Source organism: Podarcis tiliguerta (assembly GCF_965153285.1).
Source record: "Podarcis tiliguerta genome assembly, chromosome: Z".
Lineage (NCBI taxonomy): Eukaryota > Metazoa > Chordata > Lepidosauria > Squamata > Lacertidae > Podarcis > Podarcis tiliguerta.
The window spans coordinates 1,040,425-1,066,152 of NC_139553.1; the positions used below are offsets into that span (position 1 = coordinate 1,040,425).

A 25,728-nucleotide genomic window follows, 5' to 3' on the forward strand; every position below is an offset into this window, starting at 1 on the left:
TCATGGAAAAGTAACACGTATACAAAAGGAAGCCCCTTCCTTGAAACTTTCTTACACCACCAGCGATTCAAAGGGACGGCTATGTCTTTGAGAGAGTTATAAATACAGTTGCATTAGCCAACACGAAACTCTCTGCGGTGTGTTGTATACCCAAGAATATTACACAAGTTGCTGTCCTCCATGAGAAAGAATTAGTTTTCCACTGAAAAGAAAGGAAAGTAACTAGAACAGCAACTCCTTGGGGGACTTATTAGATCCTCAAAGAGCTGCTGTGATTGCTGCTTTTGCCAGGAGAAGTTTCATCTTACATGTATACAAGGGGAAGCCATAAGAGAGGAAAACCCTGAAGACTACACTTCAATGTTCCTAGATAACTGAAGAAATATCTTTCAGCAGCTGAGTGCTACACTAGGCTTTTTCTTGAAATTTTCCTAGCATAGCATGAATGTCAGAATTAGCATCCAGGTGAGATTTTCTGCAGACACTCATGATTCGGTCACTGAATCAAATTTTCCGCTTAGCTTTCCCTAGACCTACAGTATGAAATTTTAAGAGAAAAGCAAAATCTGGCCGCTGGTGGGAAGGAGGAAGATGGAAAGTCTTAAAAATACACTGTTAACAGCTATCCCTAACTGAAAATGGTTGGAATCTCACTGCCCGTTTGACTAAAGAGAGCTTAAAAACTAATCAGAATATATCTTGTAATTTTTATAGTCTCCCCTTGTGTTTTTATTAGTTTTCAGGTTGAGATTGTATTCCCACAGAAGACTCCACTCCCACAAGATAAATTATTTTACTCACATTTCTACGTACGTTTATTACTTAGAGAGGCCACAGGAGCAGTGAACATCCCTGAAGCAGCAGTGCTCCATAAGACAAAACTGAATACGTTCTATTTTATCACAGTAACTGAGTAATATACAACTCCTCTTGATTATTCATTTCTTCCATTCCATGCCCAGTACATGGCAACACTGACCATACTGATACACCAGTGTTTGTGGTCTGGGGAACATGTCTTAGCTGATCCACAACCAGCCTTACGCCTACATAAGAGAGAGCAACAGTACACAAGAGCATAAGAGCGGGCCTACTGGATCAGGCCAAAGGCTCACCTAGCCCAGCATTCTGTTCCCATAGTGGCCAGCCAGATTCCTAGGGGAAGCCTACTTGCAGGACACAAGGAGGGAGAATAGCGCTCTCCTCACCTGTGCCCCCCAGCAGTTGGCATTCAGAGGCAGACCAGTTCAGATGCTAGAGGTAATACCCAGCCATGATGGCTAATAGCCATCAGTAGACAAATTCATGGCTAAATCCTTTTTAAAACCATTCAAGTTAGTGGCCATCACTACATTTTACTGCAGTAAATTCCAAAAGGTTAAGTATGCACTGCATGAAGTTGTATTTCCTTTTGTCAGTCCTAAATCTTCCAATATTCAATTTACTTTATTTATTTATACACCACTTTTCGGGTGGACCTCACAAAGTGGTTCAACTTCACTGAATGACCTCAGATTCCAGTGTTATGAGAGAAGGAAACATGTCTCTATCCTCTTTCTTCACACCACACCCAGCATAATTTTTCTAAACTAAAAATCCCCAATTGTTGTAAACTTTACTCATGGGGAGTTGTTCCAATTGCACAATCATTTTGGTTGCCCTTTTCTGAATCTTTTCCAGCTCTAAAAGATCCATTTTGAAATGTACTATAATATACACCATGGGCAGGCAAACTAAGGCCTGGGGGCCAGATCTGGCCCAATCACCTTCTCAATCCGGCCCACAGACGGTCCAGCAATCAGTGTGTTTTTACATGAGTAGAATGTGTCCTTTTATTTTAAATGCATCTCTGGGATATTTGTGGGACCTGCCTAGTGTTTTTACATGAGTAGAATGTGTGCTTTTATTTAAAATGCATCTCTGAGTTATTTGTGGGGCATAGGAATTTGTTCATTCCCCCCCCCAAAAAAAATATAGTCCGGCCCCCCACAAGGTCTGAAGGACAGTGGACCAGCCCCCTGCTGAAATGCTGTTTTGATTCCCGTGGTTTATTAAAAGTTTCTTTTGTGGCATTTGGAAAAATGGAAGCAATTAACCATTCCAAAAAGAAAGCATGAAAAATAAAAGGAGCACCTCATATCATACCTTTGTATTTTGAGCAAATTAATCTGGAGTAACTACCATTTCCTCATTCTGTACTAACAAAAGCACATATTACATGCCTACACATCTGATGGCCCACCAAGCTGAATGCAGCCCACCAGACATGCACTGCAGCCAGGAGGGCAATTACTACACCAGTTCTTGCAACTGAAGGCAGGCAGCAGAAAAAAGGGCCACTATGCAAGGCTGGTGGGCTGCATTGGTGGTTTAGAAATCATGCACTAAAATCCCTGCTTTTACACTTGCAGTATGCTTTTAACACACACACACCAAGGCAAGGCTTAGTCCTCAACAGAACTGCTACATCCGTGTATACTAATACACACACACACACACACACACACACGCGTAGAACACATTTAAAAGGGGGCGGGAATTATCTGCCCTACAGGAGACCTTCCTTGGACAGCAAGGTAAACACAGAGCGAGGGGCAAAACTTGTCATTTTCTTACTTCTTGAAGGAGGGAAAACACTTTTTAAAAAATACTACTTTTATAACAAAGTTTGTGATTTACTATCAGCCTGAGCTCCCCTCCTGCCCCCAAGAGAGAAGCAATCCATACAACCAGGTGAAAAGTTGCAGCTTGTTTGTTTACTTATGCAAAGAGACCACAATGGAGTAAGATTCCCTCTTCAACGCACCCAAAGGCTTCATGGGGAGTTCAAAGGGAATGCTAGAAGCTCAATAGCTTATAACAACTTTTCAGCTTTTGCGGTCAGTCAGGGACACTGCCCTCACCCTCCCGTGGTGGAGATTTCAGTCGCAAACCTTGTGACAGGAAATCGCTTGGCTGCCAGGGGGTGCTCCCGAGTCACAAAAAGCGCCTGGCGCCTGGTTAGTTTCAAACACTGTTTTCAAATGAGATCTGCTATGCTGCAGCACAAAGCCAGTGAAGCTGAAACCCATAGATATAAAATGGGGGGATGCAAACCAGAGATGAGAAAAACTGGAAGGCTCACAAAGAACAGCACACCAACGTCACAGAAGGTATGCGGTCAAGAAGGATGTTCTACCAGCCACTGCCAATGCAGTGCCAAGACGCGAACTGAGCGGGGAAGGTCAGTTGTACATGCTAGCGACCACCTCCTGAGGGAGGGAGGGACACTGGTTAAAGCTCTGGAACAGGCATCTCCAACCTTCAGCCCTCCAGATGTTTTGGAGTACAATTCCCATCATCCCTGACCACTGGTCCTGTTAGCTAGGGATGATGGGAGTTGTAGTCCCAAAACATCTGGAGGGCCGCAGGTTGGGGATGCCTGCTCTAGAATATTCAAAAGTAGTCAGCTTCACATTAGTGCAGATCCCATATGCGGGACTTCATGGAGGCTATGAAGTGAGACATCAAATAAGAAGAATTAAACCTCAAGCCTCAATCACTAAGGGAGAAGAAAGTCTGAAGAATCAAATCAAGCAGGTAAAAAAATTACAATCTGCACTGTACTGTTGGATGGTAATGTTCTTATAGCTGACAAGATGTTATTAATTGGAGTAATTGACCTGTGAAAGCAGTAAGAAGCTCAAGCGAGTTAAAAAATTATCCTATAAATACCATAAAGATTAACAGATCTTTAATATTCACCCAAGAAGTGCTTACACTAAGTACGATGATTATGGTAACAGAGTTTATTTACTAATGTAGGGCTGACTTTAATATATACAACTTGCCACAAAAAGCAGCTCTGGTTCTTAATCCTCTAAGAGCTAAAAGTCATCGCTTAGATTTTCCAAACTGATTAAACAGAGTCTGCAAAGGAAAGAAAAAGAATCCACTGCTCATTTCTGATGTACGAAGAACTCTACATAAATGTTTTAGTATAGTAAGCTCTGCCTGGCCCAACTGGGAGTCTGAAACACACTCCATCACCAAGATCTTGCACACAGGGATACCTTCTTCTTCTCTGGCAACAAAGATTAAGCACAGGTTGTTGAGTGAGAAACTCAAAGACTAGGAGGCCAAGAGTTTTTCATGGATTCTCTGGGACTAACTAATTACCTTGTTTCTGTCAAGGAGCAGGTTTCCCACAAATCAGGCTGAAAAGCAGTAACAGGGTTTTACTAATTGTGCCCTAAAGCTTAGAACTTCTAGAATGAGATACCATGGCTGGTCTTTTTTCTTTTTTAGTGACAATAATGTAAATAATATTCATACACAGCTAACAAAGTAGCTGGAGCTTTTCAGAGTTCCATAATCAAAAGCAACAGGCCCCTATACCAGGGAGCTTCAAGCAGAATTTCAATACAGTGGTACCTCGGGTTAAGAACTTAATTCGTTCTGGAGGTCTGTTCTTAACCTGAAACTGTTCTTAACCTGAAGCACCACTTTAGCTAATGGGGCCTCCCGCTGCCACTGTACTGGGAAGGGAGCAGAGTGGGTGGAGAAGAACAAACAGCTAACAAGGATGTGAATATCATGGATTTATTGTGGAAGTGGGCTTTGAGGAGCACACTGCTAAAAATATCACTACCAACAACAAAAACATATGTTAAAATTTGGAGGCAGGAAATCAGCTGGTGAGGCAGTCAAGATTGTTGGATGGCAAAGGATTTAAACAGGAAGACTGAGGAGGACTTCTCTAAAGAGGAAGGCTGGAGGAATTCTTTGCTAGACTGCACTGTGGAATATGCTGGATACCAACAACTGTTTGAAAAGTTAACAGTCAGGTCCTGAGGAATCAGCATTGAGACCAATGCTAAGTAACTTGTTCACAATTAGAGCCAGTGGTGACAGGTGAGGTAGCCAACGTTGCAAATCAAACCAAATTACTCAGGAATAGTGAAAATTCAAGCAGACTGTTAAGCATCTCTCCAAATAGAGCAACTGTGCAGTAAAATGGCAGATGAGGTTCAGTTTAAGAAAAGATAATGCGATGCACATTAGAGCAAAAATATTCTACTTCACTCTTAAAAGTGATGAAGTCTGAATCGGCAGTGACTATCTAGGAGAAAGACTGTGTACAGCAGCATTGAAAAGGGCAAATTACATGATAATGTTTATTAGGAAAACGAGAATAAAACTGTCCGTATCGTAATGCCTTTAATGTATGGTGTGGTCATCACAAAAATGAAAACATAGAGGGGTTTTAGCCCTTTCCACATGATGCAAGCCTAAATTACGGAGGTGTTTTAGTTTCAAAAAAGACAACTCACAGCGGCATGATAGTTGTAAAATTATGCATGGTATGGAGGAAGTGAAAGCAGAGAATTTTCTCTCCCCCTAATCTAGCTTTAAAATGAAAGGTCGCCCAATGAAATGAAAGGTCACCCAATGGGAGTAAATTCAAAACAGACAAAAGGAAATAGTTCTTCACACAGTGTAGTTAATATAATTCTTCCCATAAGATGGGTTGATGGGCTGCTTAGATGCATTTCAAAGAAAAAATGGACATATCCAAGGTGAACAAGTTTACAGACTATTGGTCATGGCGTCTAAAAGGAACCTTCATGTACAGAGACAGTTTACAACTGAGCATTAGGGCTGTTGTAACTGGTGGACCTCCATTGTGGGGGGGAAAGATGCTGGACTAGATGGGTCTTATCTGGAAACAGTGGGATATATCAGGGCACTATTTTTGGACTGAAAACTCAAGTCTGCCCTTGTATAGATTAATTCATGTGTGTTGCAGCATCAGGGCAACGGTGATGAAAGACAAGAAGATGAAAGCACAGCTGCATCACATTACAAATCTATTAACTCCCGCCCCCTTCCCTTACACAATGCTCTTTATACCTAGCTGCTCAGAAGTACTTCAGGTGAAAATTGTTTATGGATATCACAGGCCCGTTCCTTCAGCAGCTCATTCAACCAACTCACAGACATGCCTAGGAGTTGCTTCTAGATCTCTATGGAGGGGCAGCTTGAGGAACACTGACGATTTCTGAACAAGCAATCAAGTGAAAATATATTTTGCAGACCAAAAACATGCATCTTTTTTCAAATTATTCCGCAAGCCAGCTTGCCCCAGTTGGCTCTGACATTTTGCAAACCAAAAAGTGTAATAGTCCTTAGAATCTTGCAGTGAGCACACATATTCTATTCCATCATTCCAAAAATCTTCCTTTTTAAAAAAGATTTCCTCTCCTCCCTGGCACACATTCAAATTCACAGCATGCTCAGAGTCACTCTCTAGTAGTAATATGGACAGCAGCTGGCTCATAGGAAAGGGGAAAATTTGGAACTTGAGCTGTCCTACACCCACTTGAGCCAGGAGCAGACTGCTGACTCAAGAGGCAGACACTGACAAGCAGATGCCCGGGTTCCAGTCCCCTGCACGTCACTTTACAAATACATACAAACACACAGTCTGAAAAAGCAATCCCAGTTACTTGGCAGCCATCCCCTCCCAAACAACTTAAGAGTACAGGTTCAGTTTCATGTCCATTCAAAAGGCTGAAGGACGTTTCTCATTTAATAATAAAGAGAATTCTCAAAGTTCACAGATGAAGCAACAAAAGTAATTAGAGAACAGTAAACATCACACCACTCTTCAAAATGGAAAGGCTGCGAGCCCTTTGAGAGGGTGTGGGCCAGCACCTGTTCCGAGAGCATTCTAGACTAGGGCAAGAGTTCACAGAGCCTATCAATTTATCCTTCATCTCTGCAATAAGAGGGCACTAAACCATGGCATTTTATTTATTTCAAATAGAGAGTTCAACAGGAGAAAGATACAAGACGTGTGCCCCCCACCCCAAGAGAGAAAGAAGCAGCCAACCTGCCCTTCCCAGCATTATTTTTAAATAACCAATAGGGAACTGCTTTCCACATTTCACAGTTCTGGTAAAGTGGCCAGTTTATGAACTCTTTTAACAGTTCACAGTTGTTCCATTAAAGAAAACCATTCAGTCATGAATTAATATGGTTCTAACAACTGGTCTAAAATTTAGGCACTGCGAGTCTCTATTGCCTTCAACTTCAAAATATATACGTTTTTCTAACTATGGGATTTCGTTCAGTGTCAAAACGCTGAACAGTGCAAAAGGCTCCACTTTTATGACAAGAATATTACATTTGTTTCCTTTGAGTCTCTACAGCAGAGGTAATTATGAGTGAGGAAAGAACTTGCCATTATTAAAGAATTCTCCAGGCTCCCTGACTTTGTTGTGTAAAAGGAAGAATAGAATATCATCATGTTTATTTTGATAAAGTATAAAAAATTCTAGGAAGTTTATTGCTTTTAAAAATGTAGAGGGGGAAACATTAAATACGCGCTCTTACAAGAGAGTCGCTGCAGGGACACTAGTGGAATTCCAGGGGAGAATTACTATTTCAAAGCAGCTCTGGGCAATGTGTCAAAATCAATATTAAGCAAAGTTATCTGCACTTCTAAATCTGCTCTTTAAATAAGGATCTATAAAGCAATGTGCTCAGCCTCTTGAGTCAGAAGCATTTTACTCAAAAATATTAAGTTCTATGTCTCGCATTCTACTATGCACCTCTATGGTTTATCTAAAAATTTTATGAGGCAGCACAGCCAGATGATCTCCTATAATAGGAGGCTGGGAAGCCTCAAACTGAGCAGTTTGGGGCAATTCTGCAGGAAGTGATCCAAGTATTGCAGACAGTATTTGCTAGCACAATTTCTGTGGCCGAAATCAGCCCAACTGCCCACCAGGGGAGAGAGAAAAAGGCCTGCCTCTTTGGAAAGATGCTTGTTCCTCACATGAAATCCATCTGAGGGAAACAACTAGGAAGACTCCTTCAGATTCCACAAGCAAGTCGGCTCAAGTCATTTCAATAAGACATTTTAGCACACAAAACTTTGGAAACATTTTTGTTAGTGTATGTAAGAAAGCGTAACATTTAAAACGGATGTCACAGCTTTATTACTATTTGGAAGGTTGAGGAGCAACAATAAATCATTGTCCATCGTATCAGGAAACTGGAGAGAGTATTTTTAATTACAAAAAAACAAAACACAAACGTAATGTAAATCCCACAGTTCCCATGGCAAAGAACTGAAGCAAGAACACTCTTATGATGAGGTGCTTCTGGAACTTGCAAAGGAAGCTCAAAGAGGCACAGTAAACATAACAGAAATAGTCCCACTTTTATTTATAAGTGCCCTTTACTGACTCAGATTGGCTATATTATCTCTACTTCACTAAATCAGTGGTTTTCAACCAGTGTGTCATGGCCCCCTGGGGTGCCTTGAAGGATGGTCAGGGGAGCAGTGGGCAACCCTGGCCTCTGTCCCTCTTTCCCTCCCTCCTGTGATGCCCTCTTGCCTCTCTGCCTCCCCAAGGCTTGCACAGCTGTTTGTTGCAGCAGCCCTGGCTACAAGCTCCCCAGGCGAATGGTGCACCTCTGGCTGGCCAGGGGGTGCTTCCCCAGCCCCTGTGGGGCAGTGTGAGGAGGCATCTCTCTTTGGGGCAGGGGGGGGGGCAGCTCAGAGACCAGAGACAGCAGCTGCCCAGAGGATTCCCAGGGAGAGGAGAGAGGAGAGGAGGCTGAGGGAACACTCCACAAGGGAGGGTGTTTGAAAAAGGGTGAGGGGCTGCCAGCTCTGCAGGCAAGGGGGGACGTAAGTAGGCCCCTGAGCCCCACAAAGAATGGAGTTGGTCAAGGGAGCCGTGGACTCAAAAAGGTTGAAAACCTCTGCACTCAATGATGATACTGATGCTCACACCATTTTTAAAATATTGGCACACACTTTTAAAGTGCTAAATATCACTGTGTGCTAACACCAAAAATTTGGTTCGCTCAGAGAACAACATTAACATCAACATTAACAATACTCAAAGGGATAGAGGCAATTTTGGAGGTTGCAGTCTTCGTAGAGTTAGAGGCTTGAAATGACGCGAGCTGTAAAAAACAATGATGTGTTATGATCTGCCTGAATATTGAACTAAGAAACCATACACCTTACAGGAAGACAATAATGGGCAATGTCTTTTGACTTTTGTTCTCTTGAATTTAAAAACAATGTATGTAAAAAGATACTTAGCCTTCTCATAAAGAGAACTACTGTACAAGGTTGATTTACTCGGCACACAAAGGAAAAATAAAGTCTTATGTTCAGCTATTAGGCCTGTAGGAGCAATCCATTAAAGGAGGCATTTGATCTTTGGAATATTCTGACTACCTTTCACTAAGCATTTTGTCAAAATGTTAAAAAGTCTACTTCATCTTATGAAGCCTGAAAATCTGGCAAAACCTTACAATAATGCTGCTTCAGGCAATCTTAAGCACTAGGATCTTATTTACGCCATTTCAAGTGGGAAGACACTGTGAAATGGCTATCCAGAACCCATTTTTACGGTAATCAACATTATCTAGCACTATCCCTAGCTTGTCACAGTAGGATCCTCAGCACTTGCTCTGGTAGCATCCAGGTGAGGCTTCTGAGGAATTATTTCCCTTCTATATTAAGGTACCCCTGCCCGTACGGGCCAGTCTTGACAGACTCTAGGGTTGTGCGCCCATCTCACTCAAAAAGGCCAAGGGCCAGCGCTGTCCGAAGACACTTCCGGGTCACGTGGCCAGTGTGACATCGCTGCTCTGGCGAGCCAGAGCCGCACACGGAAACGCCGTTTACCTTCCCGCTAGTAAGCGGTCCCTATTTATCTACTTGCACCCGGAGGTGCTTTCGAACTGCTAGGTTGGCAGGCGCTGGGACCGCACAGCGGGAGCGCACCCCGCCACGGGGATTCGAACCGCCGACCTTTCGATCGGCAAGCCCTAGGCACTGAGGCTTTAACCCACAGCGCCACCCGCGTCCCCTTCTATATTATAAGTAGCAAATTTAGTGACAGCAGCAACTGAAATATATTCATATGCAAATGTGGAGAACTATCTTTTTATTGTTGTTGTTGTTGTTATATTATTATTATTATTATTAATTATTATTATTATTATTATTATTATTCCCTACCTACCTGGCTGGGTTTCCCTAGCCACCCTGAGCATATATAAAAACATAGTGAAATTAGCAATTCCAACCCAATGATTCATGTACAGTTGGCTACAATCTGAGGTGCATTCAACTGATGAGCGATCGCCAACGCACAGGTCCTTTTGGACCCAGAAGAGAGCAAGGCAGGCTGGGGTACCTTTATTCGCCTTCTGCCATCGCCCACAGAGGCTGGGAACAGAACCCCTGTGTGAAATGGTCGTCGCAATTCCTTCTTGTTCAGAACCTTCTATATTAATGGCAAGCATTTCATGTAGAATACATCTCATAATAAATAAAGATTAAAAGCTAACTGAAGTAATATTACTAAATGAGCTAGTTAGCTAATTTATATATCATTTCATACATTCAGAGGCACTCCAAAGCTATTTACAATAAAACAAAAAAGACAATAAAATACTAAAAGTGCTCATCCCAAAAAAGTCCGAACCCCCAGTACAAAATACCACCGCCCCTGGTTGAGCACTGCAGCCACCTGCAGTTGAAATGCCCAGGAAAATAAAAATGTTTATTCTGCTGCTGGGAAGAGGACAAAGTTAGAGCTTATGCCCCAGGCTGTGTTTCTTTAAAACGCTAACAGCTTGTTTGCTCAGTGTTAGCTGCATGTTACAGTCCACAATTTTGCTTTTTATCCCAGGGATTCCCAAACTTGGATCTACAGCTGTTTTTGGACTTCAATTCCCATCAGCCCTGACTACTGGTACTGCTAGCTAGGGACGATGGGAGTTGTAATCAAAAAACAGCTACCAACACACACCCAAGTTTGGGAATCCCTGCATTAGTCCAACTGTTAGCACCAAATAAATGAGAAATATTAGGAGGGAAAGTAACCAATTCTTTTTGTAAGCCTACATTTTTCTGAGGGAATATGTTGTTTTCATTGTACTTTCTCTCTTCCGCTTTGCAGTCTCCACAAATGCCATTCTATAGAAGCAACATAAATTACAGTTATTTACAGTTATTGTCCCAATTCCTATTTGGGCAATTAGCAATCAAACGAAGTTCACTTCTCTCTAATTGTTGCTTTTTAATTTTCCTTCCAAAAGAGTTATGCTCTATATCAGAGCTTCCCAAACTTCTCTTGTGGGTGACAAACTTTTTAGACATGCATCAACATTTCACGACATAGTAATTCAGTTTTCCTAGCAAACCAGAGATTAAACTAACTCCTTTTTCCAGCCCTGAAAGAAGTGTGGGGAACAGTCACGTGACACAACTATACACTGAAATGGACACGCTAACGTGTCGCGACACAGTTTGGAAAGCTCTGCTCTATAGGATATTAAGTCCTACAAACTGCAACAAAGCACATCATTATTTCCTGTTTTAAGGTATTTGGGCTACAAGCCATAACCCTCTTATTCCTTGGGTAAAAGAGTTCAATGACTGCAGCTAAAGTATATAGGTTATTCTGAGAAAAGTGAAGCATTGTATGTGTCACATATTCTAAGGAATTCACTGTATAGATTCACAACAGTTTTTTCTTCTGGATAATAAAGTTTCAGGGCAGATCTGTGCCAACTAGCCTCCTTAAAACTTGAGGAAATAAACATGACCAGCAGTTTAAGGCTGCTCAGGCCTTTTAATGCTGCTGCTGCTGCTGTTGTTGTTGTTGCAACACAAACACTCACAACACTAAAAAAAAATAAACCTAACAAGAGAATACAAATACAAGTATGAATATAGATACAAATACTAAACAAACATATAACCATATTTCACTTCTTGTTTTCTCCTAATTGACTTCCTTCGTCCTCAACGCAGGTCTACTTTCATATTTAATAAACTGTTTCCTTCTCATTCCGTTTTTCCTACTTTTCTTTCTATTTTAGACTTTTATACCTTAATTTGTTTTGCAAAAGTTAATCAAAACAAGTCCATGTATTAATTTGAGGGCACCGCTTTTTATGATAATCTCTGTATTTTCCCCATTCCTTTTGAAATTTTTGTTTAGACTGAGCCCTAACTGCATCTGTCATTCTAGCCAGCTCTAAGTCATCAAATAATTTTTCTTGTCATTCATTTTTGTTGGTCTGACTAGTTTTTCCAGTTTTTGGCAATTAGGTTTCTCGCCACCAATATTGAATACAGGAATATTTTTGTGTTTTCCCTAGCAATATCTGAATCTAATATTCCCAATAGAAAAGCTTCTGGTTTTTTTTACAAAAGTTTGTTTAAGTATTTTCTTCAACTCTTCATATACCAAATCCCAGAAGCTCTTGATTTTATCACAGGTCCACCACATATGTAGGAGCGTCTCCGATGCTTGATTGCACCTCCAACACAATTTAGATTTTGTTTATACATTTTAAATATTTTGCTTGGTGTTAAATACCATCTATAAAACATCTTTAACAAATTTATTAAAATAATTCAACATTAATACATACATAGTATGAATACATAAACATACATTTCATACAATTGGTAGTACTGAATCCACCCTGTTAGGTGATGTTTTACTTCCTCATATTTTTCCAATTTCAATTTGTTATCTTTTTCTTCTAGCAGATCCTTTTATGTGCCCAATTTGATTCCGTATTTTTTCTTTTCACTGCTATCACCTCCAAAGACCAAAGCCACGAGAGCATTTTAGGTTCTAATAATTCTTTGTACTTTTCACAGACTCCATATATCAACTTTCTTACAATATGGTTAAGAAATCGTCTGTGGACTTTCACCTTTTCATGACCTAAGTAGGCATGCCACACATCACGGTTGTCAAACCCTTCTAAATCCAATAAATTGCATTTTGCAGTATCATCCATTCTTTTAACCAATTTAGACAGACTGAATCATAATACAAATTTAAATCAGGTGGTGCCAATCCACCTCTATTTTTCTTATCTATTAATAATTTATGTTTAATTCTTGGCTTTTTGTACTGCCAAATGAATCTTGATATATCTCTTTGCCATGATTTAAAGCATCTTACCCCTCCAATTATTGGTATCGTTTGAAATAAAAACATCCTTTCAGGAAGCACATTCATTTTCACTACTGATATCCACAGAATGATAAGATAATTTTAACCTGTTCCAAATCTCCAGATCTCTTTTAATCTCTTTCCATATTTTTATATAATTATCCTCAAATAGATTGCTATTTTTATTCGTCAGCCAGATTCCCAAGTATTTAGTCTTATTTACTATCGTTAGTCCTAAGCTTTTCTGTAATTCTTCTTTTTCTTGTATTCTTTGTTAGCATGTTGGTCTTATTTTTATTTAACTTAAATCCTGCCACTTTTCCAAATTCGAGGATCTTTTCTATTATTTTGTACGCTTTCCTCTGGATTTTCAGTGGTTAATATCAGGTCATCCGCAAATGCCTTTATCGTGTGCGATATCTTCCCCACCTTTTATGTCTCGATCTTTCCTTATGCAATCACTAGGAATTCTAGTACCATAATGAACAATAAAGGTGAGAGGGGGCAGCCTTGCCTGGTCCCCTTACTTATCTTAAATTCTTCTGTTATCTCATTATTTAATATCAATTTGGCTCTCTGATTTCTGTATATCGCCTCGATACCCCTGCTGAAATTTTCTCCGAGTCCTGTTTTTTTTCATAAAAAAGTCCTGTTTTCTTCATAAATCTCCAAGAGATGTTATCAAAGGCCTTCTCGCATCTACCAGCTTCAATATATCTTTTTTTTTTTGTTCTTACTTCCAAATATTCTAATATTTGTATTATATTTCTCATATTATTGCACATGTGTCTGCCTAGTAGAAAGCCCACTTGATTTTTATATATAATTTCATTCAGTACTCTTTTTAATCTGTTGGCTAGGATATCAGCAAATATTTTGTAATTGTTATTTAAGTAATCGTTATTTAAGTTAATTTATATTTAATAGTGATAAAGGTAAAGGTAAAGGACCCCTGACAGTTAAATAAGTTGCAGACAACTCTGGGGTTGTGGCGCTCATCTCGCTTTACAGGCTGAGGGAGCCGGCGTTTGTCTGCAGACAGTTTTTCCAGGTCATGTGGCCTGCATGACTAAGCCTCTTTGGGCGAAACCAGAGCAGCACACAGAAACACCATTTACCTTCCTGCCAGAGCAGTACCTATTTATCTACATGCACATGCTTTTGAACTGCTAGGTTGGCAGGAGCTGGGACCGAGAAACAGGAGCTCACCACGTTGCGGGGATTCGAACCGCCGACCTTCTGATCAGCAAGCCCAAGAGGCTCAGTTTTCGATTGATATTGGGTGCATTCCTTGTTGGGGATCAGAGTGATAAATGCTTCTTCCCAAGACTTTAGTATTCTTCCTTCTTTTAAAATTCCATTCATAACTGCTTTTAAGGCAGTTTAAGGCCTTTTGAAGATGCTTCTGCCTACCTGGACAGTTCATCACTCTGCCCACTAGTACAAGGAGAACCAATGCCAGGAAGAATGAGGGCTGATCAGGTGCAGAGTTCCTTGCAGTCACATCATCTTTCTGTGTGTGGGCTGCAGCAGCCACACACAGCCCAGGATCCCCCTCATCTGCTTTGTGAGTAGGCAGAGAGATCCGGGGAGATATCATGCACCTTGGGTTCTTGTTAGTGTGCAAAGCGACAAAACACACACACACAAGTCTAGGCTATTCCTAAAGAGAATAGAACACGAAAGTGAGAGAACAGGCTGAATTCCCTGCAAAAAGAAGCTATATGAGAACAACTGTTCTATGTTATGCCTTTGGGCAGAGGAGGCAGCACCAGCACAAATTCTAACATTAAAATTTGCAATCTGATACTAAACCACACAAAGAACCCTATTTTTAGCAAAAATTTCAACCATGCACACAGTTCCAGAAAAAATTCTTACTGAATACATGAGTAAACTCAGATTATACCAAAACTGTATGAGGAGGGAAATGTTTGTTTCAGGAACTTCTTACTTTAGCTATGTTGACCAAAGAATGAAAGACAACAATGGGACTTTCCATTTGATAAGCTCTTTCAAATTTATGGCCTCCTTAACCTGGGTTTCCATTCAGATAAACACCCTGATGTAGTCAGTGTTAGAAATTAGCCAGGCGCCAGATCTCAAGTTTGCATTGCTGTGAAATACTTTTTAATAAAAACATTTTTCCTTTAACAGTCTTAAATCATGAACACTTACACAACTAGATATTTATTTATAACCCACTCTTAATTGTTCACACAGCCCCATATGTTCACATATTTGAATGTATGTGACTATGTTGTACAGAATCAGATGGTTGATTTTGTGTTGTCTACTCTGAAATGAAGCAGCAATCCCAAGTTTTTTTCTGCACTCCTACCTAAGACCCTTTGAATTTAAGTTGCCAGGGAATGAACTGGGGACCTTCTGTATGCACAACCTGTGCTCTTCCCCTCAAGGCCACATGAGACTCTTCAGGGAGGAAGCGAAGGGATACTCTGTGCTCTTAATCTCAGGGTTGCGAGTTCGAGCCCCACGTTGAGCAAAAGATTCCTGAATTTGTAGGGGGTTGGACTAGATGTTCCCTGTGGTCCCTTCCAACTCTACAATTCTATGGCTCTATGAAAACAATTTTCTATCCATAGCAAGAGCAACTCCCAAAAATGAATGTGGATGATGGGTATATGTGCACTGACAAACAAATTTCTGCCTTACAGACATAAATCAAGGTGCGGAAAAGACACTGGGCAGGATTCTTGGACACGATCCCCAAAGCCTGCCTCTAATTTATCCTTTGATAGCAGGAATGAAGAGAAACCTGTCAGATAATGAGACGACAGCAGAACTGTACTGGAGAGGCCCACACAGATTCTGCATTAGAAAACACACCACAAACTGTTGGGATGTTTTTAAAAATCAAGTAAAACAGACACATTAAAAAGTGATGGCACCAGGTCACCAGAACGGCATTCAGCTGCATGCCAGCAAGTTCGCCTCCATCACAGAAGTGACCATGGCAATCCCCTGGGGCCAGAGGCACCTCCTCAAGGGTGGCACAAGCGACCCCACCAGACAGGCGATCCCCAGTGCGCCCTGTGCCCCTAACCCACAGCACCTGGAGAGGATCCCTACGGCCACCCACCGCGAGAGGAGCAGCAGCCCTGGGAGGAAGTTCAGCTGGGAAGGGCAGGGGGCGGGGCAGGCGGGGGGGCGCCGCCCGAGGTGAAAACGAGAGCTGATCCCGCGAATCCAACAGGTCGGTCAGTCGTCGTGGTTAAGGGAGACCTCCTAAGAGGCCGGCACACCTGATGCATTTAAAAAGGGAGCCATTCCTAAAAGCAGAAATGAGAATAGCGGGGGGTGGGCAAGGAGTTATAAGGTGCTGGAGGTGCTTTTAATGCTGCGGGGGCGGAAGCGACCCCCTTCCAGAAATGCCACGGCGGGGGAGGGGTGACCCGTGGGGGTCGCGGGCGGGGGGAGGGGCGTGTCCCGAGTCCGAGGGGAGCCGGGGGGGGGTCTGCTCGGCGCTCTCTCCCCCGCCCGCCCGCCCAGGTGAAGAGGCCTCTCGGCAGGTCGCCGCCCCCGCCATCGCTTACCTGCTGGCGGCTGCTTCCGCCAGGGAGGCGCCTTCCCCGCCGGAGGGGCTCCGCGCCGCCACAGCAGCCCCCTCCCCTGCCCGCTCTCGCTCGGGTCGGGGGGCGGGGGGAGCCGCGGAGCCTTGCGTTCTCACCCCTCAGGCGCTCGAGTCAGGCGCCCGGACGCAACTTCGACCCACTCGCCACCCGACAGACCGACACCGACCGCCGCGCGCGCGCACACACACGCACACGCGCGCCCCCGCCTGCCCGCCTCTCCTCTCTCTCTCACACAGCCCTGCGTCCGTCCCCAAGCTGCCACGCAGGCCTCCCTCCGTCCCTCGTCGGGAGCGAGCGCGTACGCGTCACCGCCGGCTTCCCGCCCGCCACTCCAGAGGGGCGAGGGGGGCGTGGCTTCGCCGCGGGGCTCCTGCCCCCCCCCGCACTCGAGAGGCGGGGTGCGCGCGCAGGCGGGGCAGCGGCCGTTGGCGGGGGGGGGGGAGGGGCGGCGCTTCCTTGTCCCTCGCGCGAGCGTGGAAGTGACCCTCGCGCGTGGCCGCTTTCTTTCTTTCTTTCTTTCTTTCTTTCTTTCTTTCTTTCTTTCTTTCTTTCTCCCCGCTGACGTGCAATAGTGAGGCGTCCCTGGGAAAGATAGATTTCCCACAACTAAAGACAAATCCTGAAGTAAATAATAAAATAAATAAGAAGTAAAATAATAAAATAAAAGATGTTAAAAGTTGAGTCCAGTGAGTTGTCAAAAGTTCCTGACCCGTGTCCGTGAAGGTGGGTCGGGCCACATGGGAGGCGAGCGGCCGGGGGAGCAGATCCAGGCGCCCAGGAGCGCGTCGCCCTCCTCCCCAGGAGGCTCGCATGGTGCTCCTCGGCGACATTATTTCCCTCTCTCCTTTCTTCCGCCCTTCCTCCTTCTTCTTCTTCCTCAGAGCGATGCCTCCCTTCTCCCTGAGAGCCAGGGGGCCAGGACTGCAGGGCATCCCAGAAGACCTCGCCCGCCAGCCTCTTCTCCACACGATCCACAGGTGACCCGTGCTGCTATCCCTGCAGTATTCTGCAACAGGAATGCCCCTTTAAGATTTTTTTTTTCCTACTTAGAATTCAAAAATAGTAGCAGTAATGATTACTAAATAATTTTCATTTTATTTGCAGGAAACATACTTTATTTGAAGCATAAGATCCAGGCAGCATTCACACAACATGGTAAGCAATGGTTTACTGTGAAGGTACAGACCGTGCCTGCACCCGAGAGCAACATGCCACAATGCTCAGTTTAGTAGCCCAAGAACAAGTTGGTCCCTGATTCTGATGTAAGGCTAAGCCAAGGATCATGGTTGGTTTCTCCCATCCACTACTGGGAAGGAGCAAAGGGCGAGCAATCACAGGGGTTTCACAGAAACTATTACCTGGTGGCTTACTGTGACATATGAACACACAGCCATATTCAAGGGATCACACTAGCCAAAAACACATTCTTTTCACTAGTTGCCAAAAACCATTTCTTCTTCTGAATTAATGCCAGTTTGCCTTTATTCAGCCAAGGTTCCCGAATAAATTATGTTTCTGAAATCTGGGTAAGTTTGCTTCCCTTTAGGAGCTGCAATGTGATTTTGTGGATGAAACCAGTGTCAGCAGTGTTACCCAGTGAACTGACGTATCCATATCCATTCTGAATCCTTCAGATTTGGCCCAATTAAGTTTATAGTCCAAAATACGTTCCAAGGAGGTGCTTCCAGCACCTTGGGTACTAATTCCAAATAGTATGGGAAACACTTCATCAGCACAAAGCTGAATTATCAATTCGATATCTTAGTGTATTTTTGGTCTTTGTGGAAGCCGCCCAGAGTGGCTGGGGAAACCCAGCCAGATGGGCGGGATACAAATAATAAATTATTATTATTATTATTAGTCACTGATTATAATACCTTCATATCTTGCCACATGCAAGAGATTATAGAAAAAGGCTTAGGAATAACAGAGACAAGAGGGAGCTGTGCCTCATCCCCCTTTGCAAAGATGCTGGAGTTAAACGAAGTCATTCTTTTAGAAGTGAGGTCCTTCATGAATTAGTTTTACCTGTATTTAAAAATGCAGCCAGTGTGGGAGTTCTGTGGCTTCACTTGCCCAGGAGTCCACCGAAGGGTAGAGAAGGAAATAAAAGCACAGATGGTGACAATTACCTTATGAACGGTGGCCATTCACCAAAAATGGTAGTTGATAACACAGACCTCTCCATTTTGCTTTGTTTTGGCTTCACTGTTTACATCTCCCCTCCGCAACTCAGGATGACAATACATCTGATGAAGTGGATTGCATACTCTGGGAAAAAGTAAGAGAGGCCATGATGGTCATTTCTTTAAAGTGAGTATGGCAAAGTCATCCGTTTTACACAAATACGTTTAACACTATGTATAAAAACATACTGTGCTTTGATTCCAGGAAGAGTTAAGGCTTGTACGTGCATAAATTTGTACCTGTTCTAACAACCGGCAGAGGGGAAAACACATTCCTCAAAAAGATTTGCAGTCAACATATTGGAACAACATGCTAATCCATGAAATGTGTAGATTGGGAGAACTAAGAGCAATGAACACATGGACCTCTCTGTAGAGATTAAACATTTTCAATGTTCCTAACAATAGCAAGATTTTTATGTTTGATAATCTTAAGAGATTTGCTCTTTTTGGCAGGCACCGAAGCTGAAAGTGCTATGCCAGTCTTTCCCTTCTTACCCAATTGTTGCTGTGTGTTTGGGTGCTGATTGACTAACGGAGCCCTTAACAAAACAGAGGGTGAGCATATACTGCTAGGAAATAGCAAAACCTTGCTTCCTCAAAACCAACATGCAAAATTTGTTTCGGGGACATTTCTGCATCAGCTGTATCCTATGAAGGACTGCAAGTTCTCAATTTCTACCCCCCCCCCTTTTTTTTTTTTTTGCAGCTCCATCTTTCCATGCACATAGAGCAAACTCACAGCTGGCTTCCCCAGAATGTCTGCCACATGCAGGCTCTGTTCTCATATTTCTGTAAGATCTGAGTCCCAAAGGAAGCATTAATGCTAGAGGAATGCATGCTGGCATGTGACTCCTGTGAAAGGAAGTTGGGGAAAGAAAACTCAAATAAGCTCCTCAGGTCCACTGTGGGAACCACCCTCTGCTTAAAGATTTGTGGGTCAACCTTTTAAATATTTTTTCAATAGATAACACAAGGAGGAGGGGGAGGCATGAGCTTCAGAATTGCAGTCAAACTGGTATCCAGGAGGAAATAGCAGCCTAGACTGGTCATGTGGCGCAGGAAAGAAATCTGGACCAGCTGCCTGCAGACCTCATCAGGGGAGCATGTAACTGATGGCAAACCGAAAAGAGAGAAATACCCCCAGCACAGGATCTGAAATCAAAGGTTGCCATGCAGGAATAGGAAAATGGGGAAGTGTGTGGGGGAGGGGAATGGTGGTAGTGGCGTAGTGTGGGTGGCCAGCGCCTCGGGCTGCACAAAGGGGGTGAGGTGGGAGGGAGGTAAACTGACAGAGTATGCCTGCACATTCAGCTGCCTAATGGCATTCGCGTCACCCAGGAGATCATAGCTGCAGAGATAAGAAAACAAGAGTCATTCCGTTGTCTGGAGATGTCACTTCCTGGTTCTCATGAAGAAACCATTTTCAACGGAACCCAGCAAAGGAAACATGTAGCTGTATTGAGACAGCACTGGGTGTTGGAGTTTTGTGCCCCTAACAATTTTTGGCAACCAGGGCAACTGCCCGTGCCCCCCTCCCCCCGACACTACCCCATTAAATGATGGGGGTATCTGGAGTTCAGTTGTTCGTAAGATTTTAGGTTGCATACACACCATACATTTGCATCAGGGGTCAGCAAACTTTTTCAGCAGGGGGCCACTCCACTGTCCCTCAGGCCTTGTGGGGGGCCGGACTATATTTATGGGGGGGGGTGATGCACGAGACCCAGTGGCTGCTTACCTGTCTTGTGAGTGGCAGGGGCTGGCAGTGGTGGCGGAGGGACGATGAGCGGCACACGAAAGGGCTCCGGAGAGGGGCTGCTTAAAATGGCAACCACTCAGGCACTGCTGCTGCTGGCACTAACAAAGCCCAGCCCGCTTACTCCTCTAGGCAGGGCAGGGAGAAGCCAGGAGGAGGGAGGGAGGGAAGAGGAGCCGCCATTGCCGTGGGAGGGAGAGGGAAAGAATGCTCGCACACTGGCCATCCACATGGCGATTCCCGGACCATCCGCGGGCTGGATCCAGAAGGCAATTGGACCTGATCCTGCCCATGGGCCTTAGTTTGCCGACCCATTATTTACAGCATGCAACACCCACACACCCACAATCCTAGGAATAGAGCTACAATTCTCTTCACAGAGCTAAAATTCTCAGCACCCTTAACAAACCCATGTTTCCCTTGGGGGAAGTCATGTGCTTTAAATGTTATGCTGTGCATACAGCCCTAGATAAAAAAAATCACAAGGATGCAGACTTGCAGGGAGAACATACTGGTTCTAGAGCAAGCAGGAGTCATTGTTTCTCCATCACACCACCCTCTTGATTTTGTAATGCCTGGTGTTGCTGCCAGTGCCTGGCATCTCCTGTTGCTCAGGAAACACTATTTGTCCCAATCGTGTGCTCCTATTTGAAGTTTTCACTGACATTTCTTATAAAAGTTGCCTGGATAACCAGTTTATTCCACATGTGCGTACTGTATACTGTATCATCTCATGGCTTGCTTTGCCTCTTGCCCTCAGATTTGCTTACATCAGGGTGGCTAACCTGGGGCCATTCAATTGTTGTTGGATTCAACTCCCATGAGCCCCAACAGGCATGGACATTGGTCAGGGATGGTCGCAGTTCTACTCCAAGAATATCTGGAAGGCCACAGGTTAGCCAACTTGGCTCAAGCACTGCAAGGTGGTGTGTTTCTTTACGCCCTTCTCTTCTCAAAACTTGAGTGTGCAGGGTGATGCCCAATGGTCTTCCGTCCAGAGTCTGGCCAGTCCCAGACCTGCTTAGCTTCACAAACAGAATTGTATCAAATGCCTTCAGACTAGTCACTTTTCATGAGCCCCTTACAGCAGGTCAGTCATTCTGCAAACAGAAATAAGCTGCATAATCATTGCAGCTTATTAAGAGCCCACAAAGAGGGCAGAGTTAAAACCGGTGGAGAAGACTCCAGTCTTCTTTCAGAATTTAAATTGTGGCAGGTGAACATTTAAAGTGCTATTGTACCACAGTCATAGCTTTCCCAAAAGCATCTTGGGAACTGCAGTTTGTTGAGGGTGCTAGGAGGGTGCTCTGTTCCCTGCACAGAGCTACAATTCCATACCCTCCAAGTATTCCAATTTCCCAGGGACAGTCCCAGAATTACAGAAGCCATCCTGGTTTCTGATTTGATCCTGGAATGTCCTGCTTTCCCTCTATCAGATGTCCTTATTTCCATCAGAGAAATGTTGGGATGCAATTCCCAAAGTTCCATATGGAGGAGGGATTGATTGTTGAACTCCTCTGAGAATAGGAGTTACCTAACAATAGGGCTGCCATACGTCCAGATTTTCCCAGACATTACCCGGATTTCAAAGGCGGAATTGATGTCTGGGGGAATTTCCAAAAGGCGGCACGTTTTTGTCTTTAAAAAGTTCGACAACTTTCGGGTTTTCCTAAAAAAAAACAACTTTCAGGGTGTCCTGGTTTTTACTTTTTGAAATATGGCAATCCTACCGAACAACTCTTAGCTCCCTTACCAAACTACAGTCCCCAGGATTCTTTGGGGGAAGCCATGATTTTTTAAAAGTGGTATGATACTGCTTAGGGACGTGGGTGGCGCTGTGGGTTAAACCACAGAGCCTAGGACTTGCCGATCAGAAGCACGGCGGTTCGAATCCCCGCAACGGGGTGAGCTCCCATTGGTCGGTCCCTGCTCCTGCCCACCTAGCAGTTTGAAAGCACGTCAAGTGCAAGTAGAAGGTCGGCAGTTCGAATCCCCATGACGGGGTGAGCTCCCATTGCTCGGTCCCTGCTCCTGCCCACCTAGCAGTTTGAAAGCACGTCAAGTGCAAGTAGATAAATAGGTACCGTTCCGGCGGGAAGGTAAACGGTGTTTCCGTGCGCTGCTCTGGTTCGCCAGAAGCGGCTTAGTCCTGCTGGCCACATGACCCGGAAGCTGTACGCCGGCTCCCTCGGCCAATAAAGCGATATGAGCGCTGCAACCCCAGAGTCGGTCACGACTGGACCTAATGGCCAGGGGTCCCTTTACCTTTATGATACTGCTTTAAATGCAAACTGCAGATGGGGCCTACCTCTTTCAGGCATTCAGGTGCTTAGCAGTTTCTTCTCCTTGATTTGCTCACTGGCTCCCTTGCAAAGACCTTGCCCTTCATGCACCAAAGTTTAACCCCCCATTTCTCTTTCTTCCAATCCACTTCCATTGCAGCCTCACATTCTCTCTACAGCTGGAACTCTTCCCCCACATTATACAATGCTGAACTTTTCATTTCTGTTATTTTTGTGAGTTTTGGCAGCTGCAGATGTTCTTTTGTTTTATTCTGTCCCCTTTTCCCCACTTAAATTGAAGCCAGGTACACCAATTGCGACTTTTAACAGCACCACCCGCCCCTTAGTCTCTCCCCCCCCCCAACATTCTTCCTCCCATTCTGAGTGTTTTTCAGGCAAGTTTCTTTGGAATGTGCAGATTGGCTCCAGCTCCACGTATGCTGCTGACTGCTGTTGTTTGGAGCGAATTGGCGGCTGCTTCCAGCATTCACAGCCAGATGTTACAAATGTGACCCAGCCAGAAGCTGCAATGTGCCCACACTCACTCTTGCTCCAAGCTGCAAAGCTTTGTGTGGGACTTCTCTCGCCTCCTCTGGAAATCTGAAGTCTGCTTTGCTCGCTAGTTTCCCCTCCTTTCTTTTTTAACTGGTAGTACACGCTCTTTCACAACATCTGAAGTGCTATCTGAAGAAAAGCAGGGCCTTCCTTCGTGACTGAGATTTTGCACTCCCAAAAACTCCGGAAAGCAGCATTTTCAGTTCTTGGAATACTTGGTGCAGCTCAGGCAGGTTAACAGGTTTTCTCAGCTAAGTGTTGAGAATGGGAGTGGGAAGGTGGAATTGCAAGGTCAAAGTAGGAGCCTAAATCACCCACATTTGGGTTTTAAAGAACTGGCAAATGCCCCTATATTTGGCTTGGCCCATAACTAGACTAATGAGCTAAGGCTGTGCCTGAGATTTCTGGGAATGCATCCATGGTAAGAGTGGACTTTACCCATGCTCCTTGCTGGCTCCTAGGAAAGTCCTTGTGCTGTTGATGCACAGCTATGTCTCCCCTTTCCATCTCAGCTGGGAGTGGCTGTCAAGGTGTTGTTGGGCCAGTGAGTGTCTGGAAGCAGTGATGGGCTGGATGGAGGACAATAAACGGGGTAAGTCCTTAGAAGTTGGAGGTGCTCTTGGAGGGTGGTTTCTGGTCCAGAAATTAGATGCACAGCCTTTTCTCGTAGCTTCAATAACTAGAGCAGGGTCAATACAGTGGTGCCTCGCAAGACGAAATTAATTCGTTCTGCGAGTTTTTTCGTCTTGTGAATTTTTTCGTCTTGCGAAGCACTAATGTGTATTGACGGTTTCCCATAGGAATGCATTGGTGCTTTTAAAAAAAAGGCGCAAGACGTTTTCATCTTGCGAAGCAAGCCCATAGGGAAATCCGTCTTGCGAAGCAACTCAGAAAACGAAAAACTCTTTCGTCTTGCGAGTTTTTCGTCTTCCGAGGCATTCGTCTTGTGAGGTACCACTGTACAGGAAAGCCGCATTTTTTTATTTACTATTCTTTCTTTATTGAAAAGAGGAAAATGGCAAACTTGAAAGCCACATTTCTTCATATTAGGCAGGCAGCGAACTATGCAGCCTTACCTGGTGGTTCAGTTAGCCCAGGGAGCCAGATGGGGCTGTGTCAGAAATGTACGGTGTTCCAAGCCATAATTAAAACAAATTTAAATACTTATTTGTTCTAGGGAGCTGTGGAGAGCGCACATAGACCCCTGCAGCAGAGAAGGGGTTAAGTGGAAAATATTGAAGGTGCAAAGGCCACCCTGACCCCGGTCACTGGTGTCCTTGTCAGTGGAACTAGAGATGCTGGGAGCATCATTAGAGCTGCTATTTAAATTGCACGTTCATAGGGCAGGGCAATGGGTGAAGTCAAGGAACTCCATTGTTTGCAGTTCATTAGCAACAGAGAAACAGGCGAGGGGGGAGAGAGGGTGAAGGGGCATCAGAGCAGCTCCATCCTGCCTGGCGTGTATGGACTGAGTAGCATAATGCTGAAGGAAAGAGGACTGATTATGTAGTAGCCACAGCACTAAATAAAAGTCGCTTAAATTGGCATCTGTTGGAGGGTGGCTCAGAATATAGCAAGAAAGTTCCCAATGAGAGCAAGGCCACGTTCACAAAAGCTCTTTCCCACCCAAAATTGGCATGAAGGGCATTTCATTTTTTATGGGAAATATTCAGAACTGGATGGTGATGTGCTTTGTTTTTGCAAAAGTGAGTATTCTCAGGAAGCCATAATCGCTGCATGAAATTCAAGTTGTCTGTGACTGTGTGTGCGTAATTCTGGCTGTAAATAGTGGGAAGACAAGTCTTGGCACCGTCCAATTCTAGAGGGATGGCTATGGTAGCAATCTTTTTTGATGAAAACAACACACGGTCCTGCTGTTGCACCTTGGAAACTACACCATGGACCAGAAAAGCCCATTTTTCTTGGTTGCGTCTTGCAGGGACACTTTTGACTTTTTGCATTAGGAGGGCTGATTGGATTTTTCGGGGCTTGGCTTGGACTGTTGATACTTTGCAGACAGGCCTCTGTGAGGTGAGGCATCTGTGCCAGAGGGCAAATTTTGAGGTGCAATTAAATGGCAAGAGCCTTTCAATTATTGACTTAATAGTTGATCTATTGAGAAGGAACCTTACTTGTTCCTTCTCAACCCATGTTATTGATGATAAAGAGGTCTCACAAAGATGTCGTAAATTGAGATAGTCACAGGCAACCACTTCATGAGAAGATCAGCTGCAAGGGGGTTACTAGGTATGGTCCCATGACACAAATTAGCACCATATTTTTATTTATTTATTGCAAATTTTGCATAAATGTTTCCAAATAAGCTTTGCTCATTGTTGCAACTGCATATGC

General features: G+C 44.0%; 1 protein-coding gene and 1 long non-coding RNA gene across 4 annotated transcripts in view; one reads left to right on the top strand and one right to left on the bottom strand.

The window, feature by feature from the left end:
- NEK6 (NIMA related kinase 6) overlaps nucleotides 1–17,018 on the bottom strand; it is a 92,634-nt gene extending 75,616 nt beyond the window's left edge. Inside the window, exons 1-2 of one of the 3 annotated variants that reach the window (XM_083423141.1) lie at nucleotides 14,412–15,343; nucleotides 10,925–10,996 (exon numbers count right to left, since the gene is read on the bottom strand). Coding sequence is in view for 1 of the 3 variants with exons in the window: in XM_083423139.1 (XP_083279265.1) it covers nucleotides 14,412–14,598 (187 nt within the window). In the remaining 2 variants the exon portion in view is untranslated. Of the gene's footprint in view, nucleotides 1–10,924; nucleotides 10,997–14,411; nucleotides 15,344–16,555 lie in introns of those variants that run through there. The other 2 variants (XM_083423140.1, XM_083423139.1) reach the window with 2 other exon arrangements.
- A 249-nt stretch (nucleotides 17,019–17,267) lies between these two features.
- Nucleotides 17,268–24,069, top strand: LOC310669350. The gene is made up of 3 exons (XR_014507124.1): nucleotides 17,268–17,571; nucleotides 17,699–17,749; nucleotides 23,217–24,069. It is a non-coding gene; the product is annotated as an uncharacterized lncRNA (long non-coding RNA).
- Nucleotides 24,070–25,728: the final 1,659 nt, after the last annotated feature.